The sequence below is a fragment of the Carcharodon carcharias genome, chromosome 31 (assembly GCF_017639515.1).
Source record: "Carcharodon carcharias isolate sCarCar2 chromosome 31, sCarCar2.pri, whole genome shotgun sequence".
NCBI lineage: Eukaryota > Metazoa > Chordata > Chondrichthyes > Lamniformes > Lamnidae > Carcharodon > Carcharodon carcharias.
Genome location: NC_054497.1, coordinates 16,983,156 through 17,008,038, shown reverse-complemented (window position 1 = coordinate 17,008,038; position 24,883 = coordinate 16,983,156). Strand labels below are relative to the sequence as shown.

The 24,883-nt window shown below is 43.7% G+C and overlaps 1 protein-coding gene across 2 annotated transcripts in view; it reads left to right on the top strand.

The window, feature by feature from the left end:
* The window catches only part of LOC121271770 (transcriptional enhancer factor TEF-1-like), a 76,279-nt gene that overhangs the window by 22,393 nt on the left and 29,003 nt on the right, over positions 1 to 24,883 (top strand). For both annotated transcript variants that reach the window (XM_041178023.1, XM_041178024.1), the window contains exons 3-4: positions 6,519 to 6,750; positions 22,409 to 22,473. In XM_041178023.1, the coding sequence (XP_041033957.1) occupies positions 6,519 to 6,750; positions 22,409 to 22,473 (297 nt within the window). The remainder of the gene's footprint in view (positions 1 to 6,518; positions 6,751 to 22,408; positions 22,474 to 24,883) is intronic.

Sequence of the window (24,883 nt, the reverse complement as noted above, 5' to 3'; positions counted from 1 at the left end):
ATGCTGGCCCAGCCAGCGAAGCCCACCTCCCGTGAATGAATAAAAACAAATCAGCAAACTTAGAGATATTATTCTTGGTCCCTTTCTCTTGCCTTAAATATAGATGGTAATATCTGAGGCTCCAGCACTGGTTCTTGTGGTATCTCACTAGTAACAGCCTGCCAGCATGAAAACAACCCTTTTATTCAAACTCTGTTTTCTGCATTTTAACCAACCCTCTATCCACACTGGTATAGTAACTCCCAAATCCATGAGTCCATATCTTCTGCAACAACCATTCTTGTGGCACCTTATTGGACATCTATTGAAAATCCAAATATACCATATCCACTGTCTCCCCTTTATCTATCCTGATGTTAAGTCCTGAAAAAAACTCTTAACAGATTAATCAAACATAATTTCTCTTTCATAAAAAGGTGACTCTGCCTAATCATTTTCTGAGTAACTTATTACTGCTTCCTTAATAACAACTCCAGCATTTTCCCAATGACTGGTGTTAGACTTACTGTGCTGTAGTGCCTTGTTCTCCCTCCTTTTTTGAAAAGCAGTGTTACATTTGTTACCTTTCAACCCTTTGACATTTCTCCAGAATCTAATGGATTTTGGAAGATCACCACCAATGCGTCTCTATCGTGTAGAACCTGAGGATGTAAAGCCATCAGTCAAGCTATTAACTTTTGGTCCCATTAATTTCTTCATTACATTTTCTTTACTATAGTTACTTTATTTTCAGAATACTCAGAAAAGATACATTCCAGTGAGAAATAAAGATTCTTAAGGGAAGGACAAACATTCTGTGGCTAATTAAGGAAGTTAAAGATGGTATCAAATTGAAAGAAAAAGCGTAAAATTTGGTAAAGCTGAGTGACAGGTCAGAAGATTGGACAGAATATAAAGAACAGCAAAGAATGACTAAAAGATTAATCACAGAATTGTTACAGTGCCGGAGGAGGCCATTTGGCCCATCGTGTGTGTACCAGCTCTCCGAATGGACATTTCACCTCATTCCATTCTTCTGAGAGAAAGCTAGCTAGAAATATAAAAACAGATAGGAAGCGTTTCCACAGGTATTTAAAAAGGAGAAGAGTAAGTGCAGTGAGTATTAGTTTTCAAGAATGAGAATGGGGAATTAATGAAAAAGAAGGATATGGAGGATGAATTGAATAGATATTTTGTGTCTTTCAGTAACTTCCCAGAAATAATTGTGAATCAGGAGGTGGAATGGAGGGAGGAGCTTAAAACAATTATAGTCACCAGGGAAAGGGCACTGAGAAAATTATTAGAACTGAAATCTGACTAATCCCCAGGTCCTGATGGACTTTATCTTAGAGTAAAAGAAGTGGCTACTGGGATAATTGATGCATAGGTTTTAAATTTCCAAAATTCCCTAGATTCTGAAAAGGTCCCGTCAGATTGGAAAATATTGAATGTGACTCCTCAATTCAAGAAAGGAATGAGACAGAAAGCAAGAAGCTACAGGCCTGTTAGTTTAATATCTTAGAAAAATTGCTGGAATCTATTATTACGGAAGTTATAGCAGGGCACTCAGAAAATCTCAACACTATCAGGCAGTCAGCATGGTTTTGTGAAAGGGCAATTGTGTTTGACTAATTTATTGGAGTTCTTTGAGAAAGTAACAAGCAACATGGATAAAGGGGAACCTGTGGATGTGCTGTACTTGGATTTCCAGAAGGCATTTGACAAGGGGCTACATCACAAAGGTTACTACCCAAAATAAGAGCTCATGGTGTAGGGGTAACATATTAGCATGGATAGAGGATTGGTTAGCTAACAGGAAACAGAGAGTAGGGATAAATGGGTCATTTTTGGGTTGGGAAGATGTGACGTTTGGAGTGCCACAGGGATCAGGGCTGGGGACTCACCTATTTACAATTTAGATAAATGACTTGGATGATAGGATCAAATGTATGGTTACTAAATTTGCTGATGTCATAAAGATAGGTAAGTACTGAAGTGGACCTGAGGAGTCTGCAAAGGGACATAGGTTGACTGGGCAAAAGATTTGGCAGATGGAATATAACGTGGGAAAATATGAACTTGTCCACTTTGGCAGGAAGAATAGAAAAGCAGCATCCATTATTTAAATGGAGAGAGATTGCAGAACTCATACGAGCACAAGAAATAGGAACACGAATAGACCATTCAGCCCCCCGAGCCGCTCTGCCATTCAATAAGATCATGGCTGTTCATCTTGTGTTTTGATTTCCACATTCCCATCGAACCCCAAAAACCTTAGATTGTTGTTAGGCAAGGGAATCAACCTATCTCTGCCTTAAAAATATTCAGTGACCCCACCTTCTGAGGCAGAGAGTTCCAAATTCACACAACCCTCTGTGAGAAAAAAATTCTCCTTATCTCTGTCCTAGAAGGGCGATCCCTAATTTTAAAACAGTGTCCCCTAGTTCAGGATTCACCCACAAGAGGAAACATCCTTTCCACGTCCACCTTGTCAAGGCCGTTCAGGATCTTGTGTACTTCAATCAAATCACCCCTCACTCTTCTAAGCTCCAGTGGAAACAAGCCCAGTCTGTCCAACCTTTCTGGGGTACAGAGGAATCTGGGCGTCCTGATAGATGAATCGGGAAAAGTTAGTATGCAGGTGCAGGAAGTGATTAGAAAGACAAATGGAATGTTGTTGTTTAATCCAAAGGGAGAGGAATAGTAGGGATATCTTGCTACAGTTGTACAGGACATTGGTGAGACCACATCTAGAGTACTGTGTACAGTTTAGATCTCCTTATTTAAGAAAGGATTTAAATGCGTTAGAAGTGGTTCAGAGAAGGTTCACTCAACTGATTCCTGGGATGGGCGTGGGTTTGTTTATCTTACGAGGAAAGGTTGGACAGGCTGGGCCTGTGTCCATTGGAGATCACAGAAGTGATCTTATTGAAACATATAAGATTCTGAACAAGAGTCATATGGATTCGAAACGTTGACACTCTTGTTTTTCTGTCCACAGACGCTGTTAGACATGCTAAGTTTTTCCAGCATTTTCTGTTTTTATTTCAGATTTCCAGCATCCGCAGTATTTTGCTTTTACTTTAGATTCTGAGGGGACTTGACAGGATGGATGCTGAAAGAGTGTTTCCCCTTGAGGGAGAGACTAGAACTAGGGGACACAACTTAAAACTAAGGGGGTCTCCCGTTTAAGATGGAGATAAGAATTTTTTCTTTGGAACTCTCTTCCCCAGAGAATGGTGGATGAAGAATCAATGAATATTTTTAAGGCGAAGGTACATAGATTCTTGACCAACAAGGGAGTCAAAGGTTATTGGTGACAGGTGGATGTAGAGTTGTGGCCACAATCCAATTGGCCATGATCTTATTGAATGACGCAGCAGGCTCAAGGGGCCAAATGGCCTCCTCCTCCTCCTAATTCATACGTTTGTATATTTAAGTTCCTCACTCCCATTAGACTCTTTGTTTCTCTACTGTTTCTAGTATTTTTTCTGTCTTCGACAATGTGTTTAATGCCTACCCTTTCCTGATTCTTCATTATAATGTCTCCTGCCTCAGCAATGAAGGGATCAATTTTTGCTTTCGCTACTCTGTTTTTTCATTCTTGTTGACACTCTTGCAATCTGACTTGTATTTCTTGCTATTTTATCCCTCTTTATCAATTTTTGATCATCCTTTTTTCATATTGAAAATTCTCCCAATCCTCAGGCTTACTGTTCTTTTTGGTAACATTCTAAGCCTCTTCTTTTTATCTTTAACCTCTTTAGTTAGCCACAGATGTTCACTTTTCTTGAGTTTTTATTTCTCAGTGGAATATATATTCAATGAAAGTTGTTAAATATTTTTCAAATATTCACCATTGCTTAACTACCATCATACATTTTAATAAAATTATCCAATCTACCTTAGCCAACCCAGCCCCTCAGACCTATATAATTGGCTTTATTAAGTTTAATACTCCTGTTTTGGAGTTAAGTATGTCACTCTTGAACTCAATGTAAAATTCTATTCTATTATGATCACTCTTTCCCAGGGGATCTCTTACAATGGGATTATTAATTAACCCTATCTCATTATACAAGACAAACCTAAAATAGCCTCCTTCCTAATAAAAACAGAAAATAGTGGAAATTAAATAGTTATCTGGTAGTACAGTACTTGAGTTAAAAAGTCACATGTTGTCAAAGCTTTTTGTTTTACACTCATCAGGACAATTTACAAGAATATCAAATGTAAAGAGAACAATTTATACTTCATGAGAAGAGAGTACTTATTGGTTGGCAAGTGGACTCTGATTAGCAGAGGTGTCACCATGGAGAATGCACCAGTTAGCTAATGACTGGCAGTTAACTGCCAAGCTTTGTTTAAGTCAGAGTCCACTTGCCAACTGTTCAGCACTCTCTTCTCATGCAGTATAAATTGTTCTTCCTATTACATTTGGTATTCTCGCAAATTGTCCTGATGATGCAAGTCAAAAAGTTTTGACATGCTTATAGTGGCAATACTCAGCAGTTCTGACAGCATCCATGGAGAGAGGGAAACAGTTAATGTTTCAGATCAATGACCAACCATCAGACTGGAAAAAGAAATATAACGAGTTTTAAACAAGTATAAAAGCAGGGAAAGGTGGAAGGCAGGGTTAAAGAACAAAAGTGAAGGTCTGTGATTGGGTGGAAAACAGGAGAGATTAGGGATGATGGTGCAAGCCCAAAGGGGATGGTAATGGAAAAAGTAAAGAAACAAAAGATCCATCTAGAGGAGGTGTAAATAGTAAAAGCAGAATGATCAATGGAAGCTGCTGTCCAGAATCAAAAGATGGGTGAAGAGGAGGTGATCTGAAATTGTTGCACTTGGTGTTGAATCCAGAAGGTGGCACAGTACTATTGAAGTGCTGTTCCTCCAGCTTTAATTGAGCTTCATTGGAACAACATAGGAAGCCAATGGCCGGTCAGAATGGAGTGTATCAAACAATTAAACTGACAGGCGACCAAAAGTTCAGGGTCATTCTTGTGTACTGAATGGAAGTGTTCCACACAGTGATCTCTCAAATTGTGTTTGCTCTCCTCACTGTTGAGGGGCCCACATTACAAGCAGTGAGCCCAGTGTGCTACATTGAAAGAAGTCCAAATAAATTGCTGTTTCACCTTGAAGGAATATTTGGGGCCTTAGACAGTGTTTGGGGATGGGTGAAGAGGCAAAGGACAGTTGTTGTATCTTGCAGACTCTTCCCTGGTTGGTTCCATGATGTATTGGTCTGGAAAAGTATCTCGAATGCATTCCATGAACTCCAGCCTCCAAGCTACTTCTGCCAAGTTGATTTGTCCAGGATTATTGCGTTATCTTTCTTACAAGCTCGGTAGTGCTGAAACTGTTCCACTTTACTCAATCAATCCTGCCTTTTGTGTTCCAGTCAGTGAATATGATCGTCTGTTACAGCATTTTGATACTGTAATGATTTTGGCCAATTTTTGGTTTACAAGTGGTGTGAATCCCATTTGCCTTTTCATCATTAAAATGACATGGATATGTCAGGAAAACCAAGGGCCCTGTGCAAACACTTGTCATGTTGCTGTGGAAATTCCTTAAAAAGGACACTAGCTCATAGGAGAATGTGATAGTGGGTAGATAAATAGAAAGATCAGTGTTACAGGATAATAACAAACCAAAATACTTCAGAAGAGATTATGAAATTTTGAGATCAGCAGGTTAAGTTGTGAAGTGACAAAATGTTTTATTAGATGGGAAAACTAAAGTAAATTCAAGACCCTGCCACCAACCCCCGGCAACAGAATTCCCCCTGTTGCCTTATTTGGTAAAAAATGAACATGAGGGATTGATGGGCTGAGCCACAATGACCTAGGTAGTTGCAAACTGGCCTCTGTGCTGAGTTAGTTCACTTTCCCTGAGAAAATCCTACTGTTAATAGAAAACCCTTTCCCTTTGATACTCCCTTTGGTTTTGGTGGATGCTACTCTCCGTGTGTGGGGAAATTGCCTGTAAACTTTCCTGACATATATATATCTCCCGCTGAGTCTGGTGGCTGCTTCAGGCTACAGTGCTGACGTTTTACATGTAGCTGTGGAGTTCTGGAGTCCAGGATAACCTGTGAACGTAACAATATAGATACTTGCCTGTGGTGAAGATCAAGGAGGTAAATGTCGAGGATAAAAATAGAAATTTAATCCAAAAACCATTTTTCGATCGATGATTTGTCACCTGCCAATGCTCCGACTTGTATTTCTCATTGTTTCGTTGCCTCTCCCAAACACTGACTCCTTTCTTTTCCCTTCTCCACCCGTGTTCTCCTTCTGTAAGTTAATTACAGGATCTCTACAAGTTGAGAAGGGAAGAGGGAGGCCAAAGGAGAAAGAATAAAAATAACCAGCAATATGGGATTTCAGCACTGGAGTAGCTGAGCCCTGAAACAAATATTATGTTCCTAACTAGCCCAATGAAATGGCACAAATCCATTCCTTGTTGAGGTGCATCTTTTTAAATGTGTTTACCAATTCCTGAAACGTTTTACTTTATTCTCCCAGATGTGCTGTGCAGCCCCCCCCACAGTTAAAATAGAGGCAAACAGCTGGAGCGAGGGCACAAGCCCTGACCACAACTCTGAGACAATGAGTGACTCGATCGAGAAGAATATGGACAATGACGCAGAGGGAGTGTGGAGTCCTGACATCGAGCAGAGCTTCCAGGAAGCATTGGCCATCTACCCACCATGTGGCAGGCGTAAAATTATCCTATCGGATGAAGGAAAAATGTACGGTGAGTGAGAGACACTTTCAGGGAGTAAACTACTGGTTCAGCACCGATTCCTCAGTTTGTCTTGTTTCCATTAAAATGGAGAACGGTCCAATCTGTCAGCCTCATTGAGTGTATCTCAATCTGTAAGTTGGTGCACAAGTTTTGGCTCATATTATGTAATCATACTTTAGACTTGGTTGTCTTGAGATTGATGCTGGGCAGCTTTCTGTCTAAATTTTCTTGGCACTGGGCAGGTTACTGTTGTGTTTTTATAATGATATAAAGCCACCAATCACTCATACGGGATTGAGTAAAAACATGGTAGGTTCATTTATTTAGATTAGGCACATGAGATATAAATAGATATAAATCTGGAAGACACCAGCAGCAGAGCTGTTTGTGTACGCTCTCTGCTCAAAGCAAAAGTGAAACTAAACCTGGATCGCACAACATACTTCCTTTATAGTGATGTCACGCTGCAATCCCGTAAAGGCATATTACAACAACAAATGCCTTTGAACACTATTTATTTGTCCACGAGCAGCTTCCATTTCAAAAAATCATTGAAATTTCACAAAAGTTGTGAGCAGCCTTTTAATTTTAATCTGCAGAACATTCCAGATTGCTGCATATACTTGCACCTTTACCAAGAATATTGCTCCAGGCCACTTCATGTTTGTATTCTCCAATAAAATAAATGAAGTTGCTTGGGAAGTTAGCTGCTGCGCATTCCCAGAAATGTCACTTAATCATCCTCTGTATAAATGTGGGAGGGAGAAGGTTGGATGTGAAGAATTTCCAGCAATGTACGCCTGAAAGTTTAAGGTTGAAAAGGTAATAAATCTGGGCTGTGTGATGACATTCCTTTCACTCCTGTGAGAAAGGGAGATTTACCTGGTGGAACACCTTTTTGAAATTAAACATTTCGATCATAATTTACTTTCTGTCTGACATCTGCTTGTTTAACTAAACAATGTTTCAGTTGGATTAACCTTACTGATGTCCATGCCCCTCCAATTCCTGTGGACAGCGTTTATGTGCAGAGAGGGAACTGTAATGTCCCTGTGGTCAAATGACCTACAGATGCCAACAATTTAGATTCATTCAGAAGAAAGGCTATTTCAGCAAAGCGCCAGTGGCAGAATAATACCCCAGGAGGAGAAGGTAGAGAGGAGAACTATCGGACAATAAATGCAATAAGAAAGATGGGTGCTGATGGCCTGAAATCCTTCTCCAAGAGACAAGTGAGGAGGAGCTGGTGAACTTGTCTATGGTGAGCAAAAAAGTTGTTTGCATGAGGTCAGATGAGAATCAAGCGGAGAGAAGGAGCCAGTAGAGGCTCCTTCCTGTTTGCCTCAGTAACTGCTTTTATATTAGGATTAGGGAATGTTGGGTCTGCTGGCCTTACAGAATTCAGCAAATGTTCTCAGGCATGCTTCAAATCTTATTTGATATATGTAGGTGGGACAATAACCTCAACCCAACTAACCCCAGTATGAGAGCTCCATTAAGACTAAATCATATTACTTAGATTAATGCAGGTGAACATAACTGTCTTGGGGCAGGAGGAGGTATACATTCTGTAGAGTCTTGTTTCATATTGGATGCCTACTCCTTTTACACCAAGGATAGTCACAGAGAAGGAAAGTACAGTTGTTGAACAATCCTGAGTGCACTAATAGCTACACTAACAACCAATTTAAGATAATCAGTCAAGCTCATAACATGGCTCTTTAAAGCTTGCTAGAAATAAAAGACATGCATTCATACACAGAGACTTATTCTCTGCAAACAAAAAGAATATGTTCAAGTCTTGCATATTTTTTGAATTACCCAGGAGTTGGGAGAAGCTCTCATCCCTTGTTGCTTTCTCCATGGCAATGCCTAGGCCAATTGCCTTTCCAACCAATCAGCACCTTTTATCCTGTGGTATAAATGGTTGTGAACGTTTGAAATTGGCATTCTTGAATTTGTCCTGATGAGTGCAAGATGGTAAGCTTCAGCAATCTGTCTCTCTTTTCAGCAATATTCAAGGACACGTTGCTTTTGGGGGAGGGGCAATGCTGAGCAAGTCAGATTTATTGCCCATCCCTAGTTGTCTTCAGGGTACTAAGAGCCAATCACATAATATACCTGGGGACATCTGCAGTGTTACGATCCTGTGGGGTGCCATTGTTGTTTAAAGGAGAAATCCAAATACCCAACAATTAACCAATGGAACCACGCCACAAGATTTCACATTTATAAGCAAAAACAAACTTCATTGTATATCAAAAGCAATTAAACAAAGTAAGCATTATTAACTTAACACTATAACTTGTAAAGACTTATGCTATAAACTCAGTTCTACTCTCTTACTCCTCCCCTCAATATCCCCCCCGGCCACCTGCCAATGAATTCCCTTGCAAAATCTTGAAAGTTCATTCACTTTTCCTGGGACCAACCCAAAAGGTATGCCACAGTGCTCCAGAATTCAGTTTAATTCTCCGTAGTATTCCAGCTATTCTCCAAGATTAGATTCTATAGGGTCCTTCCATTAGCTTTTTGGCTATGTAATCCTCCACCTTTTTCTTTACCAACCTCATGACTGTGGTTGCCAGCAGAAATCCAACAGCTTTCCGAGCTAACTCTGCTGACTGCTTTCTGTCACAAGGGTCTGAGAGGACCACTGTAGATTTTTCCACTAGTTGCAAGCGAGGGCAAATCTTCCAGCTGTCTTTCTGTCATGAAATCCAGCTGAACTGCCTGCTTATGTCAGCAAACACACGCACACATAAATTAAACAAAAGAACCTTCTAACTAAGGTTCCACTCTGAGTCACAATCTACATGGCAACATGACATGCTTTAGGGTGATTCAGCCAGAAATGCAAATTAATTATTTTACCTTCAACATAACTCTTCAATTCTGCAACTCATATCTTTTTTTATTCATTCATGGGATGTGGGCATCACTGGCTAGGCCAGCATTTATTACCCATCCCTAATTATCCTTGAGAAGGTGGTGGTGAGCTGCCTTCTTGAACTGCTGCAGTCCATGTGGTGTAGGTACACCCACAGTGCTGTTAGGGAGGGAGTTCCTGATTTTGACCCAGCGACAGTGAAGGAACGGCCAATATATTTCCAAGTCAGGATAGTGTTTGGCATGGAGGGAACTTGCAGTTGGTGCTGTTCCCATGTATCTGCTGCCCTTGTCCTTCTAGATGATAAAATAAGTTATGCTGCTTTTGGAGGTTATGACCCTCCCAGGATTGCTGGCTTTTGGCTTTCTGTATTGAGGTGAAGAGAGACACTCTGCCTCAATCCAAAGGTCCAGAAATGGGTCACCTATTGATAATTTCTTTTCACTATAAAGTCTGACCTTGTAAGATAAACACAAGTTAATTAAATAAAAACAAAAAATGCTGGAAAAACTCAGCAGGTCTGACTGACAGCATCTGTGGAGAGAAAGACAGAGTTAACGTTTCGAGTCTGTATGACTCTTCAGAGCTGAAGTCACACGGACTCGAAACATTAACTTTGTTTCTCTCTCCACAGATGCTGACAGACCTGCTGAGTTTTTCCAGCATTTTCTTTTTAATTAAACCCAGGCTTGTTTGAATTGCGTTCGCTTGAGATGCCAACCAATTTCTTAACCAGGTGTCCCTATTTTTCTACAATTAAAAATTTAATTCCTAAAGCTAAAAGTTTTATTCTAAAACATATATGAATTATGAACTAGATATTTGCAACAGTCGGGGCCAGATAATGTAGAGTGGCAGGGCCCCTTTTTGAATTACATTGGTGAACTAATTGGGTTTATCAAACGAAAACAACAGATTTACTGGTCGCTTGTCCCATTGGAGCTAACTCGAAACATGTTGTGGGAGACCCAAACTTCCTACCTTCTGTTATCAATGCAGCGCTATAACTACCGCGCTCCTGAGTCTAAGACAGGGCTGATGCCTGTAGGATTATCTCTGCTTCGGCCCATAATGCTGCCGCTGGCAACAGCTCCAAGGCTGTAATGTGAGGAAGGTGAAAATAGAAGGGTCTTCTGAAGATCACATGCATCTTCCAGTGACGGCCTTGGCTGGGCTGATGGTGACATTGGTCAAGGAATGAAAGTGGACCTTTCTCATGTCTCTCTGACCGGAAATTGGAAAGGAAACAGAATGTTGGAACTCCTGGATTTTGAAGTAACTCGGAGGATTTGGTGTACATAAATTGTGCATCTATGTGGAGCACTTGCAGACAGGGTGTGGAAATGGAGCAGCTGCTGATTTGCTCCAGCTCTGATTTAGCAGCTGCTACATAACCAAGCGCAACAGGGACTTGATCAGGTTAAATGTTGGCCTGTTCCGAGAGGTTAAAATGCCAGACGTGCCCCATAGCCCTGAAAACTTCACAAGCAGCAGTTACTGTTTGGACCTTTTGGGTGGTGGATGGAGCTAATTTTCACTTAATTTTCCTTTTTAAAACATAAAGCACCTCAGCTCAGTGGATTTTCCCATTTGGTTTGAAATTCTGTCATCAGCTTTTAATTGTTCCTTCCCCACCCTCCTTCCCCATCCTCCTTCCCCATCCTCCTTCCCCATCCTCCTTCCCCATCCTCCTTCCCCACCCTCCATCCCCACCCTCCATCCCCACCCTCCATCCCCACCCTCCCCTGCCTGATCTGTTGCCAATTCTCTGGTATTAGTCTATGGTCAGCTGGCATTTGAGAGGTGCCTAAGACCCTCTTTTACACCATCTCCCCCACCCCCCTGCACAGTGGGTCCAATCTTTGTGTATCTCACATAAGATCAACATTTGGGACTGCCACAGGAGCATAAAGTTTGTCGTTCAACAAAACAACGCAGCTTTACTTGACACTGATGTTAAATCTACAACAGCTGGGACTGAGTAGAAGAATATGTTAACTTTCATGTAAATGTGTGAAAGTCAAATGTCAAAGTGAACAGGTGAGGAAAGAAAGTGGGTTGGATTTAAAAAAATCTGGGTTGGAGTGATTTGCTGTAACATTCCCCTGACTCATGGTTTAGTTTCAAGGTCACATCTGAACACAGCAACATCCTTGGTCACGAAGAGGAAATTTGATCTGTGCTGCACAGCAGAGGCTGCCTGGCTAGTGGAAGGGGGTGTGTGATTGGCACTGTGTGTTTTTTAAATAAATTCATCAACCGTTTTGTTCCCCCTTTCAAAAGACATTTGGGGTCAGTCAGCTGCAGTCAGGTGTGATTCATAGGTTGACCTGCTATTTTAACCTTTGAAACCAATTCAGTTCTACATTGAGGCCAGTTTAGCTGTTGCAATGAGAAGTCTTCATTTGCATGTGGCTAACATTTAATTCTAAGGGGCACCATGATGTCACGAGGTGTTCTATTGAACTGTGCATTGTCCATGTTATTTATCAGAGTTCTGATGTTTTGCCTGATTGATTCTGATGTACCTGTCAGACAGCCCACTCTAACTGACCTTTTGTGCCTGTTCTCATTTTAACAATAAAAATGAGTACTGGTGTTGCAGATTTTAATGTGTGGGGCCCCTGCCCTCTACCAGTTTTCTCCCTTCTGTCCTGAGCTTGGACTTTTGGGGCCCAGTCCTATAGGGGCACCTATCCCTTGCGCCCTTGTCACCCCACCCCCACCCATGCCCTCACCACCACCCCCCCCCCACGCCAGTTGTATGGGGGCAGATATACTCTGACCACCCCCCCACCCCGCGCCCTTTGCCCCCTCCCCCGCACCCTTTGCACCCCCTCACCCCTCTGCGTTCTCACCCCAGTGACCGTTCCTTATGTGGAAACAATGATTCTGGTCAACAGAGTGACCCAAATGCTTAAACCACTTTCTAGTCTCCAAACCAAACTCCTGAGAAGTCCACACCAGTGAACTCCTGCTTGTCCCATTTGGAGCACAATAACAACAGTTACATTTAAAACCTCCTAAATCCTCCCTTTCTTCACAGGGTATGTGTTACTTACCGAATTGTAGAGTGCTTAGGCACTGGTGAGTTGAGGCAAGTTTGTGAAGTGTTGGCCTTGCTCAGTGGGTTGCCTGAGTTAGAAGATAATGGAATCAAGTCCTGAGCACATGAGCCATGCTGAAACCCCAGAACAATACAGAGGCACTGTTTCTGGATGAGATGTTAAACTGTGACCCTGACTGCCCTCTCAGGTAGACATAAATGATCCCATGATCATATTCCACGAAGATCAGGACTGCTTTCCTCAACATTTATCCCTCAACCAACATCACTAAAACAAATCACTCATTGTGGTTTATGGGATCTTACAGCACTCAACTTGCGGGCCACATTTCCCCACATTACTAACTGGAAGAACTTGGTTGGCTTTAAGTGCCTCGGGGCATCCTGAGAATGTGAAAGGTGCTATACAAATTCACATTTTCTTTTACTGTACATTGTTTTTTTTTAAAAGAGTTTTTCAGCTCTCCCGAGTTCTGTCGATTAGTGAGGAAGGTCCCACAATCTATGTTGATCTCTGTTGAGGTGCTGCAATTGGCCTCAGCACCCTGGACCCCACCAATCCTAATCTCGATAACTTGTGACTCTTGCTGAAAAAGATGTGAGAAGTGACTGGATAAGGGCAGAAACAGGCTGCAGTGTAGTCTCTTTGTGAACATGCTGTCCTCGCTCTCTCAGCACTGATGGGAGAAGGTGATAGCTTTGGAAGCTGTCCCACTGAGAGTCAGCTCAGAATTTTCTAAAAACAGGGAAATTATAAACCATTTGTCCTTCTTGACTCAACTCTGCATCTGCTTCCAGATCCAAATTCCAGACAGCCATGTGACCTGGACTCTTGTCCTCCAGTAACATAACCGCACAGACATTTCAAATATGCCGAATGTGCAGACCCTGCTGGGGTCCTGCCTTACACCACTTAATCCTCCTGAATCAAGGTCAATGCAGGGACAGCACATTGTGATTAATCTGTGAGCTGTCGTTGCTCCTGCTTTGCAAGGGTCACGTCACAGGAAAAGATGCCAGCTACATTTGAAATTCTTACACCATCTTATAACAGGTGATTGTGTGTCGATCAGATCCCAGATGTAAATCTCAAATCCTGCTCCTCCATGCCCCTGTCTGTTTAGCTTATCTCTCCTTACACTGCCCTTCCCCCTCCATACATCTCACCCACGAACCACACACCCCCCCACCAACCTTTCTCTTCCCCCCAGCTGCCCTCATACCTCTCCCCCTCTGCCCATGTCCATCAGGGTTACAAGTTAAAGAAATCTAACTGCCCCATTTGTACCCTGTCCCCGGAAGATTCTGTACAATTGAGGAGTGGGTGCTGCCCTTCAGTGTCCGCTCTCTGTGGATGAGCCCAGACAGCGGGGTCTGAGCGGGTTAACCAACCATCAGAGGTTTCTTGGTCAAGACTGGATCTCTTGTGACTCGTCTTCATCATCAGTTGGGAGGATGGGGATTCCGAGCAGGAACACAGGCTGATTTTTCTTTCTCCTGAGCGCCAAGGCAAATATGAACCTGTATCATCCCTGCAGCTGTCTGGCTGCATGGGTGCTTACTCTATTTGTTTAAATGAGTTTGAAACCTATGCCTTGCTGACAGCGCAGTGCAGGTCATTTCTTATATATTGATAGGTCTGTGTCAATGTGACCCAAGCTACAAGGACTCTGTCTGGAGGGTTCTGAAGGTCAGTGTGTAGTTACAGCTTGTTCTCAGTGTGGGTAGTGGTGTCTCTATCATAAGGGGATTGTTTCAAACACGTCCTAGCCCCCCACTTCATTCAGAACAGGCTGTTGGGTGATAACTATCTACAGTTAAACACTGCACTTGTTAATGATGGTGGCTGGGATACTGAGTAATATAGACTTGCAGAGAGAAAACTAATCTAACGGTCTCATAATGTGCTCCTAAACATTATAAATACCAGGAATGAGGCCAAATGATTTCTACATGATACTGAACACCACATGAGGCATTGCAGAATTAACTGTCTGTTCTCACTCTCCAGGAAATAGAAATGATTTTGGATTTTTCCAGTTGAAGTGTGAATATCTGAATGTTTATAGTAATGGGAGAATGGGTTATAAAATTCTACAATGCAGGAATAGAATGAAATCATTTAATTAAACTCATTACCAAGAGCATTAGTGGGCAGGAGCCCATTCGATATTGGGACTGAGGGACGGTGGATAGATGTCCATCCCATATCCGGGATTCGGAGACACTTTCCCAGGATACAGAAGTAGAATTTAGTCCAGCCAACGCTGGAATTTTTTGCTTTCACATTTACACTGGATTGTTTTCCCAAAATTATTTGATGAGAAACTGGAGAATAAATTTTAAGCTATTCAAAGTGAAAATTTGTATGAGAGGTTTTGGAACAGTTGAGTGTATGTGTGCATGTGTTTCAGTGAAGGGCTTTTTGCAGAGGCCTGTGTATTGCATTCTATTCAGCACTGGGCCCATCACTGTCCTGATTGGCATCGTCTCCCACACAAAATGTGCTGGCATCCAACACAGGAAAAGCCCCAAAATTGCACAATGTGCAGCTTGAGATGTAGCACATGATCCAGGAAGAGAGCTAACCTGAAGCTGCAATTTATTTTCTGTAGTATTCCCATCAGCACTAGGAGACATGCTGGGACACAGCGTTCAAGAAATACTGAAACCAATCACAATGCCTCTGCTGCTGGTGAAGGGTAACTCACTAAACACCATACCCAGAACCTCCTGACTGCACCTGCTGCTGGAACTAGTCACTGCTGATATATCTCTTGAATAAAAGGGACACGTTAGAACCTGGAACCAATTTTGGAGTTGAGATGACATTAACACCTGTATTTTCACATCAGAACCCAACAACTGTGTTCATAAACCTGTAGGCGTGTGTCTTGTTGCATTTCTATGTTTGCTTTGCTTTACACAAACTGGCCCGTCTTACACCAGGGCTGATAACCTATAGATAGGTTTAGTTTATTTATAGATACAGTACAGGAAGGCTGGGCAGACAGATCTTGCTTTATGGATTTGGCAGCTATTACTCACGGCAGCATCACTGCAATTCTACACACACACTACTACCTGCTGGTTACGTGCTGCTGTACATCCTGGTTATTTAATGATTTGCACACTCCCTTAAACTGATATCACAACATCCCCTTTTCTTTCCAAGGTAATATTCCATATGTTAAGAGTAAATATATATGCATAATATGGTGGTTGTGCAAGTGATTTACAGATAGATAGATCTCTGCTTACAAGTCTACATAATGTATGGGTGGCTCACTAATCCTCCCAGATCATATTCAAAAAATTAAATCACTATTGTAAACACACATCTCTCCCGACAATACCTGTCTAAGTGACTTGAACATGTGTTGATGGTCCTCCTGTCATGTGGAACATCCTTCCTTAGCAGGTCTCTTAGTGCTGATGCTTTATTGGTAAAGTTGGGTACATACGGCACAACAAGTTGAAAAATCTGAGGAATCTCTGCAAGTCCTCTTTGTCCTGGGGAGTGGGCATGTGTCCTACATCTTCCAGTTTACCTGCGTCAGGATGGATCCTGAACCCAGGTAAATACAGCCAAGAAAGTTAATCTGAGCCACATTCACTTGGCATTTCTTGCTGATGAAGACGAGTCTTTCATGGTGAGCTGCTGCTCTCGGTGAGTGTAGATTTTGATCATGCTCTTCTTTGCTGTCAGACTTGCTGAGTTTTTCCAGCAATTTTTGTTTTTGTTTTAGATTTCCAGCATCCGCAGTATTTTGCTTTTACCATGCTGATGTGGATTTTCCAAAGGTAGATTTAAAACAAACTGTTTCCCAGGACAAATATTCTCCTGGCCCAAAACTGAGTTACTTTCTTTAGTTAAAAGATTTCCACAGTTTTTCGGCTCACCCCAAAAACCCCAGAGTTGCCTTCAGTGGGACTCCCCACTGCCCCTTCTCCCCCACAGCAATGTCTACAGCCGAAACCCTGGTTTGATAAATATCTTTTCACCCCTTTCATCTTAATTCTCCATTGTCTTTAAATATTTCTTTGAAAACTCAGATTCCCAAATATTCAAACCTTTCATGTTCCTATTTTAGCTCGATTTTGGGTCAATAAAATTTAAATGCCTGCCCCTGTTTATTCACAAATCTCCTGTAAAATGCAAATGTTCTTTTACATCTTTGAGACTCCTTTGAATTGCAACAGCTACAAATCAATTTCAAAACTTATCCCCAAATGCTAATTTCAAATCTATTCTGTTTCCTTGTAAATTAACACCCACAATGAGGCTTCATTACAAAATGCAGGAAGATAACAGCTTTTAGTTTTTCATCCCTTAGATTCTATAGACAATCTGACTCCAGCAATCTCACCTTTGATTAACCCCGGACACACACACACAGCTTACCCTTACCTACACAGAATTTATACACAAACACAGAAATATAAAAATATATCATCGCAATGTGCACACTGCACTTTCTAGGAAGGTTGATTGATGGAATTGCATCTTTGAAGTCTAGTACACCATCACCTCAGAATTCCCTATGGCATCGAATGTCTGTCTATATAGGTCATAAACTGACTCAATATGATTATTCTTGGCCTCTTCTCCTGTGTTTGATGTATTGTGATCCCGCGTCTGGTCACAATGTGAAGTTCAGTACACGCTAGTAACCCTGCTATTGCTGCTCCACTCATGTCCACCAGGTAGAATATTTGTAGGTTGTGAGCTCCCTCCCCCATCCCCACCCCCTTTCTGTTTCCCCCTTCCTTTTTTTTTTCCAATAAATTATAAAGATTTTCCTTTTCCCACCTATTTACACTATATAAAAAAAACCCCCACTAGAGCTATACCTTGAGTGCCCTACCATCCATTCTTAATTAGCACATTCGTTTAGATAATATCACCAACTTTAACTTTAACACCTATGTGTTCTATTGTACTATTGTCGTTGACATCTTTTGATGATCTGCTTCTATCACTGCTTGTTTGTCCCTACAACCACACCTGCCCCCCCTCCACCTCTCTGTCTCTCTATCTCTCCGCCCCCCCACACACACACCTTAAACCCGCTTATATTTCAACTCTTTCTTGGACCCGAACTCAAGTTCTGTCGAAGGGTCATGAGGATTCGAAACGTCAACTCTTTTCTTCTCCGCCGATGCTGCCAGACCTGCTGAGTTTTTCCAGGTAATTCTGTTTTTGTTTTGGATTTCCAGCATCCGCAGTTTTTTTGTTTTTATTTATTAGAATATTTGTAGCTCCTGCTTTTCAATGTCAATGTATCAATGCATTGAATGGATGTTGTGTATGTTAGCCAAAAGTTTTGAAATTGATTTGTAGCTGTTGCAATTCAAAGGAGTCTCAAAGATGTAAAAGAACATTTGCATTTTACAGGAGATTTGTGAGTAAACAGGGGCAGGCGTTTAAATTTTATTGACCCAAAATCGAGGTAAAATAGGAACATGAAAGGTTTGAATATTTGGGAATCTGAGTTTTCAAAGAAATATTTAAAGACAATGGAGAATTAAGATGAAAGGGGTGAAAAGATATTTATCAAACCAGGGTTTCGGCTTGTGTAGCCCATTGTGTATGTTAGCTTGATGCAGATACAGACTCTTCGGGATTCTGACTGGTGAGATAATTGGGTGCGGTTAGCTTGCAAGTTGTAGGTTGCATCATTGACTGTGGATGATGCAGATACAGACCCTTCAGGATTCTGACTGGTGAGATAATTGTACTCGCTCCCATGTCGACTCAGGCTGTGAGTGTATTTGCTGCTTTTCTCCAGCTATATGATGCTGATAGTAACAAACTGTTTGACTTTATCCACACATCGTGTCACATTCGCAATGTGGAAAGCCTGTTCATTTTCCACTTGAAGATCTTTCCACTCTGAATCTTCCCTGCTCTGCCTGGCTGCTAACTTTGTGTATGTGCTAATGTGGGTCTCTGGCACACTCCTGCTGCTGCTGTCGGTGTGCTGCACATACTTTTTACTTAGCTGCATCTTAATGTAACCTCAGGTTGCAACTCTGGAAGCAGATTTCTTAAGTAGATAAGCCCAGTGTCTTTTCACAATGTTGCATATGTTGCAAAGACCTTGGAACACAGGACAGCTTTGTGGTGACTGCCATAGCCCACGCTTCCCATGTGTCTTTCTTGCTTCCTGCATCCTGCCTACTGTGCCAGTACTGGCTGCTGTGCCTCACGCTTACAGATCTTGTTGTCCAGCTACAATGGTTTCAAACTTTCTGCTGTCTTTTAGCAGTGTCATGACCTTTTTTCTCCAAAAGGTCTTTGGAAGACTTTGGTCAGTGTCAAAGCTGTGACCAGCTCCATTATCCGTTCAGTTCAGTTTCTGAGAAATCACAGTCCTTGCCCTGGCCACAGCACCTGCTGCTGATGCTCTGATCCATTGATCCTTGTGCCCATTGCCTATCGGACATCAGCTCTAGATGGTGAAATATCAAGTTTGCTTTTACGCGAAGCTGATCTTCCAGCATGTTCCACAGCCTGGCAGAATCCTCCTGATCCTCCTCAGGCAGGCTCCGAGTGTTGACACTATGCAACCCCTCGTTTCCAAAGGCGACCTTTATTTTCTCCACTTGTTTACCTGGTTCTGTGATGGATAAATCTAAAAAAACATGGATCCATCCTTTGTCTGAAAAGCCTAAATTTGGACAGGACAACTGTGGCTTTCCAATTCATGCTGGGAATTTGATGGTCACCTTCTGAATATGTAGGGGATTTGTAACTCTACTCTGTGGAGAGATTCACTAGTGCAGCCACTGAATTTTTTCCTTCTCTCCTGTTTTGTGTCTGCAGTTTAGGTTTTGTCCATTTCGCATGCTTTTGTCTTCTGCATGGGAATAGTATATGAGGATGTCACAATGGCTCTGCAACTTTTCCTGCCCCATTCAAAACCGGCTGCACATCACAACTTTGGACCAACTTGGTGCTCCCATTAACCACCCATCCAGCTGGTCCACAGATTGGGTACTCGCTGTGCTGCAAAGCATTGGCTATAGAGGGACTCTGCCTCCTGGGTTTCAATGTACATGCAGCCTCTATTGTCTGTCGTTCATCCCGTGGTCTTCAAATTCACATCGCTGCCACCATGGTGTGTTTCTATGTTTGCTTTACACAAACTTACCAATCTCACACCAGGACTGGTAAACTGTAGATAGGTTTGGTTTATTTGAAGATCCAGTACAGGAAGACTCGGCACACATCTACCTTGTGGATTCAGTAACTATATTATTTACAGGGACAGCATGGCTGCAATCCTACACACACACTACTAGTTGCTTGTCACATTGCTTTACATCCTGGCTACGTGCTCATTTACATATTCTGTTAAAGTGATATCACAATATGTCTATCCTGTGTATTATTTAGGAGAAGCTGTGAATAATACGGATAGTAACTTATTGAAATCATCAGGTTCTTCATAGCAGCTCTTAGATAAAGAACAACTAGAAATGAAGAGATTTGAGCCCAGAATTTACTAGTAGTGACACACTTGAAGTAGGCTGCTCTCTCCCTGCTATTGTATAGCTGTATTAACCAGAATGTTAGTCTGTAAGGATTATGAACACATTTGATGAGAAACAGCTGTAAAGCTGAGCATGAGAGAAGTTCCAGAAACTTGGTGAGTCTTGGTCAACATCATTCTGCCCAAGTCAGTTTTCCTATCGGAGAACATAAACTTTTGTGTCTGAGATGGGTGATCTCATGTCCAATGGGTATTGGAGGGTGGGGAAAAAATTCTCATCATCCTCGACGAATGAAACAGTAAGGGAGAGGTCAGCTTCACATCTCTGTAACTCTTTGCACTCTGTAATTCAGTTGAATGTTTGTTTATAATTGTACATGTAGCTCATAATAGAGCCTGGCTCATTCAGTGGGGTTTCCAGGGAGTTTGTATTTGGATCCATCCCATCAACTGGAGTCTGTCTCAGATCTATTGATAGAAACCGTTGTGAGGGTAGGGGAGGCGGCTGGACAGTGAGAAAGAGAAGATTACAATATTACAGGAACTGGAAATCTGAAATAAAAACAAAAAATGCTGGAAAAACTCAACAGGTCCGGCAATATCTGTGGAGAGAGAAACAGAGTTAACATTTCAGGTCTGTGACCTTCCATTAGGACAAGAAGGGAAGATTGTTTATTTGGTTGAATGTAGGGAGGGAGGTCCTTCCAACAACATGAAGAGTGTTCATCATGAGAAAGAGAATTCTCAAGATAGCTACAGAATGATTGAAAATTTGAGTTGATTTTGAAAGCTGTGGTAATTATAGTTTTATGTAATGTGTATTTTCCTTTAAGAAGGATGTTACAAAGGAAGATCACATGATACAATGTAACCAATAGAGGATTAGCGTGGGCTACCTCCATAGTCTGAGTTAACAAGCAGATGTTTGGAAACAGGGTTTGAGTTGAAAGCAGACGTGTGTAACTGCTGAGTACCTTTGTAAATAAACAGAATGTGTTCCACCTAAGAACTGTCTGCCGGTCGACTCTGCCTATTGTACCAACTCGACCATCCCAAAACAAGCGTGAAACCCGAATCCATGAGTTTTAACAAACTGGTGACCAGGAGCCAACAAAAGTCAAGGGAAATTTTTTAAAAGCCTAAAATAACTTTGTGCTTATAAACTTTAATTTTAAGCATTATGATTTGAGTTTTTATTTGTGCTTATTATTTGCTACCAATGTATTCAGAGAGCAGGGGAGAAACACTGAACCAATACCATCAGCAGACATACAAACATGTTGCTCCATTGTGATATTAAGTACTGTCCGAAGGCACTGAGCAACATTGAAGGTTACTAGGCTTTGCTCATTAGACTGCTCTTGGATAATGTCCTCATGTTAGTTCAGCTGATCCTTTCGAGGCCTGTTGTGAACTGAGACAGGCGTGTGTAAATGGTGCTTGGCTCTGAAAGAGACGAGGAAAGAGAGACGACCAGCAGCTGCTCAGAAGGGCAGGGTCTTGCTGATCCACAGCACAGTAAAAAGGCTCTGCAGCTGAGAATCCTGCAGCCATTACATCAGCACCTGGGGCTGTGTAACGTGCAGAGTGACAATAAGGAGCAAATTGCAGAAAATATGAAAAATTGAGAAAGAGAAACCAGACCAAAGGCTGAAATGATTACCTAGTAGAGGAAAACAGCAATTTCCTTCAGTTTGAATATTGGCACATTATGCCATTTTGCAATTATTTATCATGTGTAAAAAGAGCTAAATTAGTTTAACACAAGTTTGTGGGGTGACTGGAAGCTGGTCACAAGCTGGTGATCAACCACGTTCATTAATGTCTGCACATTTCAGCCCTTGGAACCTCCAAGTTGCCAACTCCAAACTCGGTCACTTAGTTTTAGAAAGATCACAAGGTGATTGGATTTCAAAATAAATCTGATCTCTCGGTGTGAATGCTGCTTACACTGAGATGGGTGTGAGGAGCTGTTCAGTCAAAGCCGGCACTGTCTCCATACAAACCCCATGTTCTGGGAGGGGGGGGTCCGTGGACCAGAGAGGATGAGATTAAATGTCAAAGTGAGAATTCCAACTTGGTTAATAAATTATTATATTTCTGTTTCCTTGAAGAGAAGGAATATCGCAGGTGCTTTTCTATTTATATCAAAGCTGCTTGTATAGTTTACCTTAAACTGCCTAATTAATCATTAATCTTTCCTGTCCTCAGGACGCAATGAGTTAATCGCTCGGTATATTAAACTGAGGACAGGGAAAACACGGACACGTAAACAGGTTTGTTTGGGAACGTTTTGTTTTTGATTCAATTTGTATATTTTGCTACCCGAACTCCTCCTCCACCTTCAGAGTTTGTGTGAGGTGGTGGGGGCAGGAGTGTGGGGGCACTGTCGGGTGGGGGTTGGGGGGGGTGTGCGGTGTGATAGGTTGCCAACCCTCCAAGATTGGCCTGGAGTCTCCAGGACATTGCTCTGTGCCACCCCGGAGACAAAACATCGGGACATTAAAAAATTATTTTTTTTATTGGCATTTTCTTTGAAAAATTCTCTTTATCAGATATAAAAATGTTGAAATGGGATGGGGGCTGTTTAGCTGACAGGCAAACATCATGGGGTAATGAGTCTTCTTGCTTTCCAATTGTCCGAGGAAGGCAGTGCCTCACAAGGGTGGATGTGTTGGCTGAATAATTTATTTGGGGGGGTGGGGGGTTTGGGTGGTTGGGGGGGGATGCGGTTTGGTGGGCGGGGGTTTGGGGGCTGGGGTAGTCATCTGATGAAATCTCCAGGAACATGTTCAATTGCAGTTGGCAACACTAGAGTGTGAGGGGGTGTCTGAGTGTGAGGGGGTGTACGAGGGACGGGGGGTGAGTGTGTGAGGGAGGGGGTTGAGAGTGTGAGGGAGAGGGAGGAGGGGGAGGGGGAAGGGGTGAGAGTGTGAGGGAGGGGGAGGGGGTGAGAGTGTGAGGGAGGGGGAGGGGGTGAGAGTGTGAGGGAGGGGGAGGTGGGGGAGGGGGTGAGAGTGTGAGGGAGGGGGAGGGGGAGGGGTGAGAGTGTGAGGGAGGGGGAGGTGAGGGAGGGGGAGGGGGAGGGGGTGAGAGTGTGAGGGAGGGGGAGGTGAGGGGGGAGGGGGTGAGAGTGTGAGGGAGAGGGAGGGGAGGGGGTGAGAGTGTGAGGGAGGGGGAGGTGAGGGAGGGGTGGGAGGGGGAGGTGAGGGAGGGGGAGGGGGTGAGAGTGTGAGGGAGGGGGAGTTGAGGGAGGGGGAGGGGGTGAGAGTGTGAGGGAGGGGGAGGTGAGGGAGGGGTGAGAGTGAGAGGGAGGGGGAGGTGAGGGAGAGGGAGGGGTGAGAGTATGAGGGAGGGGGAGGTGAGGGAGGGGGAGGGGGTTGAGAGTGTGAGGGAGGGGGTTGAGAGTGTGAGGGAGGAGGGTGAGAGTGAGGGAAGGTGTGAGGGAGGAGGGTGAGAGTGTGAGGGAGGAGGGTGAGAGTGTGAGGGAGTGAGGGAGAGAGTGTGAGGGAGTGATGGAGGAGGGAGAGGGAGGAGGGAGAGAGAGCGAGGGAGGAGGGTGAGAGTGCGAGGGAGGAGGGGTGAGAGAGTGCGAGGGAGGGGGATGAGAGAGTGCGAGGGAGGGGGATGAGAGAGTGCGAGGGAGGGGGGTGAGAGAGTGCGAGGGAGGGGGTGAGAGAGTGCGAGGGAGGGGGTGAGAGTGTGCGAGGGAGGGGGGTGAGAGTGCGAGGGGGGGGTGAGAGTGTGCGAGGGAGGGGGTGAGAGTGTGCGAGGGAGGGGGGTGAGAGTGTGCGAGGGAGGGGGGTGAGAGTGTGCGAGGGAGGGGGGTGAGAGTGTGCGAGGGAGGGGGGTGAGAGTGTGCGAGGGAGGGGGGGTGAGAGTGTGGGAGGGAGGGGGGTGAGAGTGTGCGAGGGAGGGGGGGTGAGAGTGTGCGAGGGAGGGGGTGAGAGTGTGCGAGGGAGGGGGGTGAGAGTGTGCGAGGGAGGGGGGGTGAGAGTGTGCGAGGGAGGGGGGTGAGAGTGTGCGAGGGAGGGGGGTGAGAGTGTGCGAGGGAGGGGGGTGAGAGTGTGCGAGGGAGGGGGGTGAGAGTGTGCGAGGGAGGGGGGTGAGAGTGTGCGAGGGAGGGGGGTGAGAGTGTGCGAGGGAGGGGGGTGGGAGTGTGCGAGGGAGGGGGGTGGGAGTGTGCGAGGGAGGGGGGTGGGAGAGAGGGAGGGGGGTGGGAGAGTGCGAGGGGGGGTGAGAGAGTGCGAGGGAGGGGGGGTGAGAGAGTGCGAGGGAGGAGGGGTGAGAGAGTGCGAGGGAGGGGGAGGTGGGGAGGAGGAGTGCGAAGGAGGGGGAGGTGGGGAGGAGGAGTGCGAGGGAGGGGGAGAGGAGTGCGAGGGAAGGGGTGGGGGAGGTGAGGGAGGGGGAGGTGGGGGAGGTGAGGGAGGCGGAGGGAGGGGTGGGGGAGGTGAGTCTTTTCCCTGGATGTTTGTATAGAAAGGGAATTCGTAATGAGTACACCGCCCCCCTGTGGTGTCAGCAGGAACTCTCTCCTCGGCCTCTGTTCAAGTTGAGCCAATTTATGAATTTGGTGAGAATATTTTGATGACATTTGGGGAAATTTGAGAATTTCCAGAGTTTTCTCGACATTAACTGTATTATATTTGTGAGATTTCAGTGAATGATGGAAATGTTTGAAACTTT